This window comes from Biomphalaria glabrata, chromosome 6, assembly GCF_947242115.1.
Source record: "Biomphalaria glabrata chromosome 6, xgBioGlab47.1, whole genome shotgun sequence".
Classification (NCBI taxonomy): domain Eukaryota; kingdom Metazoa; phylum Mollusca; class Gastropoda; family Planorbidae; genus Biomphalaria; species Biomphalaria glabrata.
The window spans coordinates 36242153-36254213 of NC_074716.1; the positions used below are offsets into that span (position 1 = coordinate 36242153).

At 38.2% G+C, this 12061-nt stretch overlaps 1 protein-coding gene across 1 annotated transcript in view; it reads left to right on the forward strand.

Moving 5' to 3' along the window:
- LOC106059857 (suppressor of lurcher protein 1-like) overlaps nucleotides 1-12061 on the forward strand; it is a 266518-nt gene that overhangs the window by 156650 nt on the left and 97807 nt on the right. The window contains exon 11 of the mRNA XM_056031426.1: nucleotides 8011-8037. Within this exon, the coding sequence (XP_055887401.1) occupies nucleotides 8011-8037 (27 nt within the window). The remainder of the gene's footprint in view (nucleotides 1-8010; nucleotides 8038-12061) is intronic.

Genomic DNA, 12061 nt, shown 5'->3' on the forward strand with positions numbered 1-12061 from the left:
ACGCTGCCGCCTCTTTCTTTCGGTTTATCTATTAACCTCGGGAAAACAGAAGTCATGTTCCAGAAGTCCCCCAATAAAACCTACTCAGCCCCAAAGATCACCGTAAACGGACAGCCCCTTAACGTGGTAGACCACTTCACATATCTAGGTAGTATAGTGTCAAATGACGCCTCACTTTCAAGGGAGTTGATAACCGTCTGGCCAGGGCCAGTAGCGCTTTTGGACGCCTTCAGGCGAGAGTTTGGCGGAATAAATCGCTCCGCCTGCCTAAAAAAATCAATGTCTACCAGGCGGTGGTTCTCTCAACTCTTCTATATGCATCTGAGGCATGGACACTATACAGAAAGCAACTAAGACTTCTTGAGCGCTTTCACCAAAGATGCTTGCGCTCCATCATGGACATACGGCGGCAAGACCACACTGCAAACAGCGATGTCCTTGCGAACGCCGGTATGGACAGTAAAGAGGAACTTCTTATGGTCCGACAGTTACGTCTTTTTTGATGAGCCAAAAGGTAGTCAACGTAACAGAGGCGCCCCACGGAAACGCTTCAAAGACCAGCTTAAGTGGCAACTTGCCTTGGTTGACAAAAGAGAGTACCTGGCTGCATGCGGCCTCAGAACGAGACAGCTGGAGTTCATTCAAAGTCCGCGGGATACACATTTATGACCAAAAGAAAATCCGCTGCCGAGGACAGATGCAGACGGTGAAAAGAAAATATTAATCGACCACCGGCGGACAATGGTTATGCTTGCCCTGTATGTGGCAAAATATGTAGGTTACAGCTGGGGCTGCTTAGCCACGAGAAATACTCATTAATCTTCGGACTGAAGACAAGCCTTATTATTATTAAAGTATTGTTAATTGCTAATTAGTAGAATCTTGGTTGTAAGTTCAGACGAATTCTATATTTATTTGTTTTGATTTTATTGGCCTGTGAGTTTAAGTTGGGTGACGAACCTGGAGAGATAGTTATTGTCAGAACACTGAGTTTTGAGACTAATTGTCGAAGTACAGATGAAGGCACTTTTAATTGTCCAACATTTGATGGTGTTATTTACAGTTACAGTTTATTCTGATTGCTTTTATTAATTTCTGTTCTTAATTTATCCCTGGCGTTTCTTTGAATTGTTAAGGAGTCTCAATGGCGTCACTAGGGTGGGTGTCACCCGGTGCGATATGTTTAGGGTGACACCTCTCTTAGCTTTCCGCTCAAATCTTTCCAATAAAAACGTATTGTTTAGTTCTTTTTTTTTTGCGCCATAATACAGTGAGCTATTTACCAACATTCGCTGATAGTTGTAACTTAACGTCAAAAACTGTGTCGATTCTATTCAGGATAGCTAGAGCGAAGGCTAGACTGCCGCTAGACAAACCATACGGTCAGCCAAAAGGAATTCCTGGAGGAATTTTGTAAGCAGTCTGGATGCCAAAACTTCTTCTAGAGCGGTTTGGAAGATAGTAAGGCGGATCAAAGGGAAAGAATCAAATGCAATAGGGCATTTGAAAACCCAAGAACAAGCTGTTACGTCCCCCAGAGATATAGCTGACTGCCTTGCATACTCAATAGCAGATAAATCATCCATTGCACACTACACGCCAGAATTCCAAAAAGTCAAAATCAAGGAGGAAAGACACCCCATTGATTTCAGATCTGAGAACAATGAAGATTATAACAAACCGTTGTCGCTTGAAGAACTGAGGGACTCGTTGGACAAATCACATGACACATCGCCAGGAGAAGATGACATCCATTATCAGTTTCTCAAGCATCTTCCCGAACCCTAATTGGCAACCCTGCTAAAAATCTATAACTGTGTATGGCAAACAGGCGCTTTCCCAAACAGCTGGAGGAAAGCCACAGTTATACCGATACCTAAACCGGGTAGAGATGGGTCTGACCCAGCTAACTATCGCCCAATAGCACTAACAAGCTGCATCTGCAAAATCATGGAAAGGATGATAAACAATAGGTTGCTCGGGTACCTTGAGAGAAATAACGTAATCTCCAACTACCAGTGCGGATTCCGACAGGGGCGGACAACTGACCATCTGGTAAGGCTGGAAGTTTACATCAGAAATGCACTTCTTAGACGAGAACATCTAGTAGCTGTATTCTTCGATACATGGAAACATGGCATTCTACGTGACCTGGAGCTTATGGTGCTTAAGGGACACCTCCCCAGCTTTGTGGGGGAATCCCTGAAAGACCGGAAATTGCAGGTTCGAGTGGGCAACTCCGCTTCTGACACTCATGACCAGTAAATGGGTGTACCACAGGGCAGCATTCTGTCAGTCACCCTATTTAACATACAAATAAACAGTATTATAAAGGCTCTGTCCCCTGGCATAGAGTGCTCTTTGTATGTTGATGATTTTGTAATTTTTACACATGGAAAAAATATGAATACTCTAGAAAGAAAATTACAATTATTTTTCAAAAAAATTCAAAATTGGGCAAACGATAATGGTTTTAAATTTTCGGACTCCAAAACAGTTAGCATGTATTTTTGTAATTTAAAGGGAAACCACCCAGACCCTGAACTATTTTTACACAAAAAGAAGATCCTTGTCGTGAAAAGTACAAAATTTTTAGGCCTCACCCTAGATTCCAAATTTAATTTTCTCCCCCACATTAAGGAACTTAAGAAGAAATGCTAAGTGTCATTAAACATACTTAGAGTACTCAGCCATACAGACTGGGGAGCTGACAGAGATACCTTGCTGCTGCTATATCGGAGTCTAATCCGATCCAAGTTAGACTATGGATCCATAATACATAGAGCAGCAAGGAAGTCTTATCTAAAATACTGGAACCCATACAAAATGCTGCCCTGCGTCTCTGTCTCATCACCAATCCCAAGTCTCCATGTGGAGGCTGGAGAACTCCCCATGGACATAAGAATGAAAAAGCTTGCAATGCAGCTTAAATCCAACCCCACGAACTCTGCTTTCGACTTCATACTTCATATTTAACCCCACAGATGTAGAACTATACAATCGAAGGTCTAACGTCATACAGCCGTTGGGCCTTCGAATGAGAGAACCCATCCAAAATTTAACCCCACCCATCAACCGAATCTCTAAAATAAAAATCCCACATTAAATTTATCCCTCCTTAATTTCAAAAAAGAAAATACAGACCCAAGCATACTACAAGTCCACTTTAGGGAACTGCAGGAGAGCTATGGAGATTGTGGCACCATCTACACAGACGGATCCAAAATGGATGGAAAGGTCGCGTGTGCCTGCTACTTTTGGTACAAAACAATCTCCCGAGAGATTGCCACATATCGAAAGTGGCAGGATCAGTGGGAGAACCACAACAAACTCAGACAGGTTGTGGCGGATGTCAGTTGGCGGCCCACAACTAAGGGTCTGACAAGGCGTGGTCGCACAACCATGTCCAGACTAAGGATTGGCCACAGCTACATCACGCACTCCTTTGTGCTGAAGGAGAGAGGAACCCCCACTTTATGAGTACATTGACTCTCGACTAACTGTGGAACATATCCTCATTGATTGCCACTGATACCAGGATATTAGGGGAAAATTTTATAGAGGGCAAAACTTAAAAACACTGTTCGATAGTTTCGACCCTGGGAAGGTACTTGGCTTTGTCCGGGAGGTGGGGTTGTCTACGAAGATATGATTTATGAAATTATGAACATATAATATTTACAAAGGATTTTTACTAAATTATTAAATTTTTACTAACTTTACTATTTTAACTGTGAATAGACCTTGCTTTTAATGATTGATTTAACTGTATGGAATTTAGCTCTGGTGATATGAAGGGATAGTGGTCCTTGAGGGATTACAATCATGACATGGCCTAAAATGTACCGATGTGCCAAAAACTCAAAACTCAAACTCTCATTTCTGCCTGTGGTCCCTTCTGGGGACATTAGTTTAATATCCAAACAAGGTAAGATACTTTTAAAAGATATATTTTGAGAAATTGGGTAGGGGTGGAATGGTGTTAAACAACCTGATCTTGGTGTTGGTGCTTATTTCCCTAGATCCCCAGGTGTTCTTCAGCTGATGGAAGGCTGCTCGAGCTTTACCAGTGCGGGATCTGACATCTGCATCTGTTCCTTCATGGTGGTCTAGGAGACTGCCGAGATATGTGAAGATTTTCACCTCTTCCAGCGCCTCGCCTTGGACTGTAATGGGTGTATTGTTGGATGCCTTTATCTTGATCACCTTGCTCTTCCCTCTGTTTATGATAGATTTTAAATTAGATAAAACTGAACTATAAAGAGCTTCTAACGGAAACATTAAAACATTATGGCGTTAGCTTCGTATCGACAACGAACTTATTAATCGATACAAAATAATAATAATAATAAATCGTAACATTTTATAAGCGCACAAGAACTTTTCAGGATTTCAATCTTCAAGACCTCTACATAACTTTAAAGTCAGTATTAGTATGTATTTCGTTTTCAGTGGAATGAACTGCCTGATTTGAAATTCATGTCTCAAAAGTTTTTAATTAATTAGCTTTAGTTTTGAAAAGCTTCTATCACAAGATGCCACGTCAATATACATTTGGCAAGAAGCAGCTGGAGGGCTGATAAAGGTTCCTTAAGTCCCATCTTATTCCATTTGAATTGTACAATTTAATTACTTCCCAGTTTTAGCTTCTTTAAAATTAACTTTTACTGCCTGTAGATGTATTCTAGTTTAGGTATTTCTGTTAAAATATCTTGTCCCCTGGTTCAGCACAAAAGGGATCAATTGCACACCAGCATTAATCTCTTGTTCTCTACTTAATAGTGAGTTACATGTGTTGTGATTACCCTCCGGACATGGCCTAAATTGAGCCGAAACTCAAAGCCTCCGGACATTTTATTTCCTGTTGTAATGCTGTTGTAATGCTAGTTTGATATGACAAGTTATCTGAAAAGCATTTTTAGATAATATATCACACTTTTTATCGAAAAAACTCTTAAGTGCTCCAGCTTAGCCACCGATACGTTAATATTTAATCCTTTAATTTGAATGTACATCATATGTTGTGTTGACTTTTTTTCTAAGTACATCGGCCTGAAAAGTCAAGCAATGTTTTTGTAAAATGTTTTACATGTTTCGGATGTTCCTTCAGAGTTGAAGATAGTTTACTTCCTAGTCAAAACCTCCCGCAGGACGACGGGGAATGGGAGCGGGCAGGGTTTGAACCCTCGACCGTCGATAAATCTGAACGACAGTCCAGCGCGCAAACCGCACGACCAGGCAGCCAGCCATTAAAATGAAAGGTATACATGTATTCATAGAAAACTGCCAATGGTCATTGAGCTGCTCATGTAGTTTCTGTATTTTCAGAGCGATGTTAAAGAGCTGCAATCGCCTCACACATTCATCAAATCGTTCTTTTACTGTACTAACAGTAGTATGATTAGCGCTCCATCGAGTTGCTTATAAACATTTTAATGATACGCAAGCAGGATTAATTAAAAGTACCCCATCGAATGGTAAAAACGGCGAAGAAAGAAAACATTTTTAAGAGTACATGCAGGAAAATATAAATATTTCATAATTTTTGACCAGATAGCTTCAATGAACAATGTACACGTCCATTCAAAGTGCGTTTTTTTTTTTTAATATTGCATGCACTCCTTCATGAAGTTCAGATATTGTAGCTGCATTGTCATATCCCTGAGCTCAACACATCGATTGCCGAAGTCTGCTTATGGTTATTATGTTTTGCGTGATGTATACGTCCTATGCATTTTCATGTGTCAATCTAGTCAGGCATGTTAATCAATGACTTAAACTCTTCTCAGTCGTTGGTTTTCCTGGCTGATTCAGCGTATGGAATTTTTCAAAATGTTGATTCAATATTTTTCTAATTTGATAAAGTAATTTGCTCTGCTATTATTGTTTTTTTTATTGCTTACATAATTCCTCGATTATTTACCTTATCTTTACTAAACATTTCATAATTGCTATTGAAAATTTCTGAGTTATAAATTTCAGGATTTAGCTATTGTTACAGCTTTTCTATTATATATTTACTTATAATTCTCTAGCAACTGTTTCCTTTGTTTATCTAGGTGTCCCGAGGTTCCGCTGTAATTAACGAATAAAACAACTAAACAACTAGATCAAAACACATAAACTTTAATGAACTTTTCCGGCATATCACACACTGCTCTCCCTCTACTTCCGGTGATTCGCTCATTTGTAAAATAGATTATACATACATACACACATTCACCCGTGACAGCTATGTTTCTGTTCCTACATATATGACTGGTTTTTCTCTTTCTAATAAGATTAAGTCCGCCGATATTTCTCAATGCTTGCGTAAAATATATATATATTAACGGACAGATACCCCTGCTGTACTACGGTTGAATCCCCTTAACATAGAGTGTGCACAAACTTAGGCCCATCAGTTGTAGTCTGCAGTATAACGTCCTCCCTCCCCCCCCCCACACTACTTTTGAATGAAACACTAATATCCCAACAAAACACTTTTTGTCCTTTGTATATGCATTGGAACAGCCAGCATTACAATAACATCACATACTTTTTTGGCATACTCGATAGAAATCCCAAATTCCCAACCACGTACTTTTAGGCTGCCCCACTTCTCTTTTCTTTTTTTTTTTTTTTTGCTTCCCGCAAATGAAAGGCCAGTAAAGCACAGTTTTAATTAAAGCGTACTTATTGGAATCCCCCCCCCTTGCATCTTAGCATATATTACTGTACCCGCTCTGCAAAAGTTTAAACCCATACATTATAGAAGTACTGAAGTTTTCCTAGTATCTTGTCTGCTTTGCAGCTTTTCTTTGATTTTTCATTAACTAGTTCAAACTAACCAAAGAAAATTACATTTAATAATAAAAACTTGATCGAGACTTTCAACAACTGTAAATGATACCATTATTAACACTTGGGATGCCTGTCTCGTCTACGTATCCGTCGTTACTTATCTATATCTAATACAAATCAACCTTCTTCTAAGCTATCGCCATTTGTTCTTCTTCTTTTATTTTGCTGTTATTCGTCTGTCTCGCTAAGTCGCTACTTTTACCGTCGCTAAAAAATACACACTATATTTATCTACCAAAACTAACATACTCTCTAACTAAACTAGTACATTACACATCGAAACAGTTTGAAAAATAAACATCACTATTCGCAACTTAGTTCACTCTTTACATATTGTTTTTTTTTTTATTTTGTTAGTTATAGATCTAGATATAGAGATGCACCTTTTTAAGAGCAACCCATCTCCACAAACCGTATTATACCCCCATACACACACACACGCTCACACTTTTAATAGGCCCTATATTCACTGTACCATTTAAGTATTTTTAATTTTTTATTTAGAATAGAGGCCTATTTGCAGATTTAGATCTAGTTGTTTTAAAATTGTGCTACATATTATCATTAGTCTTTAATTTCAAACTGTAGTAATTTTCTTCGCAAACACTTCGTATACACATACGCTTTCAAACTTATGTTTCGTACTCTTTATAAAAACGTATTTGATTATCACATTATCTAGGGATAATCCCTCACATACACTCTGACATTTATCGAGAGGAGAATTAGATTTAAGATCTAGATCTGTGTAGAAATAAACAACAACAAAAAAAAAGAAACTTACGCACAAAAAGAGTGTTTATAAGTGCTTCAAGTAGAAAGAATTTTATTTTTATATATTAGACATTTAAATGTCATCTTTCAAAAACATATTAGGTCAAATTTGCGAATAAAAAATGTTTTTAGTTAATTAAACCGCTGCGGTTTAGATTATGAAAATGGCTTAGTTGTTCTAAGTACACAGGTTAAATGTTCCTATTTTATCGTCCAAGTAAAGTGGGAGAATTAGTGATTGTCATTCAGTTAGTGAATGAGGCAGTCGTCAGGACAGATAGAGATTATTGCAAGTACGTAGTTACTTAGCACTAGTCTAGTATTACGATTAAGAACTACATTTGGCTGTTCCTGCAACTTAAGCTTTCAATTTTTTTCACTTTTCAATTTCAGATCCAACAGTGCCCACATCAAGCTCTCGTAAGTTAGTTGTACATAATACTATTCTTGTGGCATATTGTGCCGAAGAGTCTTCACATTAAATTAGGTTGAGACTTTTTACACTGCATTTCAGGACAACGTCGTAATGGCAACGAGTATTTGTAGGCTGTAGGTCTCTGGCTGTTCCTTCTTATACCTCTTTAATTCTTACAATAGCTGCTTAGCTTTCTTTTGCCTGCCATTTCTACTTTATGAAAGTTGATCTGTGTTATTATTATAGTCTCAATTGAGCAGCAACGCATGGGTTAGTTTGAGTTATATCCACTCAATATTTTAGAGCATTTGTAAAGTGAAGGGGCTTGCTTTTCTCCCACTTCGTCTCCGTGGGAACAGCATTGAATTCAGTTGAGTCAGTCTCTTCTTCACGAACTTGTGATCTGGTGATAATGGGTGCAGAAATGCTGGGCTACGGTGACGTTCCTACGAAAACATATCGGTAATAGATCAAAAGCTGGTGATTTCATAACTATTGACTGACTCAACATTTATTAAACCCATATTTTGTATGGATTTCTGTAGCCTCGCCCATGTAATAGTCTGATTTACCAGAGATTCCCGCACCATAGCCGCTATCGGGCACCCAGTGTCCATTAGAGCTCTCCCGTTGACTAGTAATTTTTTAGATGTTGGTGTAATGAGAAGATTCCCCTGGGTCGTTGGTGACGGTGGCCTAATATAGGGGCCTCAGCATCGCTTGGTGCTGCTGTAGATATGCTATTTAGGGTTTGCACTGGCTTACCCATGACCCGAAAATCTTCGTGTCGTGTGAATTAGTCTTACGGATCATACGCCATACTTTAGTGGGGCAAAGCGGTTTTAAGTAGTGTGAACGAGATTGATGTACCTGGTTGTTGGGCTGCGTTGTTGTTGTTTTTACAGAGAGGGGTTGACTCTTGGTCCGTTTAGTCGGAGTTTTAAGTCTTCCGTTTTTTTGTCTAAATGTCTCGTCTGGGAGCTAGATATTTGTGCCCTAAATGTCTCCAATGAAGAAGACGTTGAAATCAGCCTGTTCCTCGTCACCAATGTTAGCAAAACATTTGTCTTCAACATCAATGTAAAAAGACAGAGCTGTTGCATTAAGCTCCTCCAAATAAATCAGTCACAGAACCAGATATCCATCATATTCTCATAGATGGCCAAAAACTAGCAAATGTTAAAAAATGTGTCTACTTGGGAAGTACCATATCATCTAATTATGTAAGCGATTTTTTCTTAAAAATACACCAATTCTAAAACAATTACGTAAATGTAAGGGAGGCAATGTTACAATATGTTAGCAAAGAACAACATTTTGTATATTTTTAGTACCACAAGTCAAATATATTTATAAAATGTACAAGAAATGTTCACAACAAATGTAAATATTAGTTAAAGGTGTTTTTTCTGGTCAACTAGCTGCTAAAATTAAAAGAAAACATTTATGTTTGTTTATAAAAGATAAGAATGCACTTTGTGTGTGAATATCACTGACATTTTATAAATGGACTTTATATTCAGTGACTTTCCGTAACGCCTCGACATAATTGAATGCAAATTTAATTCCTTTAAGTTTTTTAAATAATCAGATTTTATTTATTTTTTGTTTAGTACTCCCATCAGGATAAAAGTCGCTTATTTTTGTGCGTTTTGTCTGTTGGTCGGTCTGTTCGTCACGTTTATATAAAAAACAACAACACTAAACGCTATTGAAAATCTGATTTAATCTTTAATGTTCCTTCCAAAACATTGCAATAGTTTTAAGTACCTATAATAGATTGTTCTGGATGTTTTTGTGAAAAACAAATCAATACCAACGACTGTTTGTTTGCTCTTCCAACTTAGATTACATGTAATTTCCGTGCTATGAGCTATAAAATAAAATTGTCACTATTTTATATGAATAATCTACTAACACAAATAACTGTTTGAAATCCCTCTTCTAATATATAAAGCAAATAATCTTCTTCTCATTTACGAATGACGGTTGTTTTTACGGATTTTTATGAAAAACATTCTAACTCTATTTATGTAAAATCGCACTTCTGTCGTGCATTTGAGTTCGTTATCTAGCTAAATGTTTTAAAATCTAATTATCGTTAATATTGTGTTCCTATTTTAAAGGAAAACAATTTCCTAACACCAGAATATGGTATAAAAATCTCTCCATAAGACTATGGTACATCTAATTTTCACATGAGACCTTATTAATAATTTAATTAACGGTATTAGATTTATCCAGAATTCTCTTTTTCTCACACTATATATACAAACATACGGAACAATCTATTATATATACTTAAAAATATTGCGATGTTATATATATATATATATATATATATATTGTTATAAACCTGGTGGTGGCACAGATGGGGGTAGTGGTATGTGTGTAGTCAGCCGACTCAAATCGCCCCAGGCCAGCGCTAGATGAGCGGTCAACCGTGACGAGCTACGACGGTCAGCCGAGACGAGTGTCAACATGACGGTTCGGGAAGGATCGCCGTTGTGAACAGAGCTCAGGAGCGTCACGAGGGATGTAGTCATGTGACGAAGCTAGAAACGTCGAGCGATGTTCCGTCCGGTTCTAGCGGAGGTGTCGCAGTCAAGACGGTTCACGACAGAAGTTTCACGACAGGAGCTCAGAACACAGTCGACTACATCACAGTTCAACGGTGTGGTTCTGTACGGAGCATTACGACGGTTTAGTGCGGATTACTCTCAAGTACAGTTGAGACGACTGGCGTCTTGATCTTGGTCTGCGATCGAGTCCGACACAACGAGCCTAGTGTGTGAAGTCAGTCCGGAACTGTTGAACCCAGTGCAAGCCCGGAACGAGACGGACTACAACTCTCGTGACGCCCCTGAGCTCTGTTCACGACGGCGATCTTTCCCGAACTTTCCTGTTGACACTCGACTCGGCTGACCGTCGTAGCTCGTCACGGTTGACCGCTCGTCTAGCGCTGGCCTAGGGCGATTTGCGTCGGCTGACTACACACACACCACTACCCCTCTCTGTGCCATAAAATATATATATATATATATATATATATATATATATATCTTTAAATGAATTCTATTAGAATGCATACACTAGTGACTATGAACACTCGTTAAAACTCTCGTGTTGTGACGAAATGGATTTTTTTTTCATTTGACGTCATATGAACGAATTCTATAAATGTAATGCTAAAAAAAAAAAAACTCCGTGCACCAATGTCTATGGCTCATATTGACGGAGCCATTTTTAGTCTAACTAGGCCGTGTGACGAACTGGATTTTTTTCCTTTGACGTCAAATGGAATTAATTTTTTAAAATGAAATGCTAAAAGAACTCACTCGGTGCACCAATGTCTATGATCCCTCGATAGCTAGCTCGCATTTATGAAGATACTAGACAAATTTAACCTGCGACCCGCGGATCTTTATTTTATTATTACTGTCGATATAGTCATGAGAGTGTTTTTAAAACATTTAAACGAAATAATGTAATAAGTAAAGCGAATGTGTCAATGTAAAAATAGTGTGAATGAAGCTATCAAATCAAAATAGCTAATAGGCTTAAATCCATTTTTTCAAATTAAAACATTTGCTTGTAGGCCTACATATATTTGATAAAAATTTGAGATGAATAGACTTAATTTTGTATGTTCATGTGTTGAAATATAAAGTAGATCTTGAGGTAGACATAGATCTAAATCTACACTAATCTAGAGTTAACAAGATTACAAAAGACAGTTTGTGTGGAAACACAAACTCAAAATCGGCCCCCGAAGTGGTCCACCCAGGCAAGCTTCAATATTTTCAGAAAGAACATACGAATGAAATTATATCAAAGACAAATGAGAGATAAGAATGGAGAAAGAAGGTTAAAAGATCTTGTGTAGTGCCCCAACGGTCCCGCAGATCAAAGGATAGGTGAAAGTGAATGCACAGTTAGATGTGAACCTGGCCTAATTAGTTCCCCTTTTAGACCTTGTGGTCTATAGGGCAGATGATGTAAAGTTCATCTGTTTTTGTGGCCTACGGT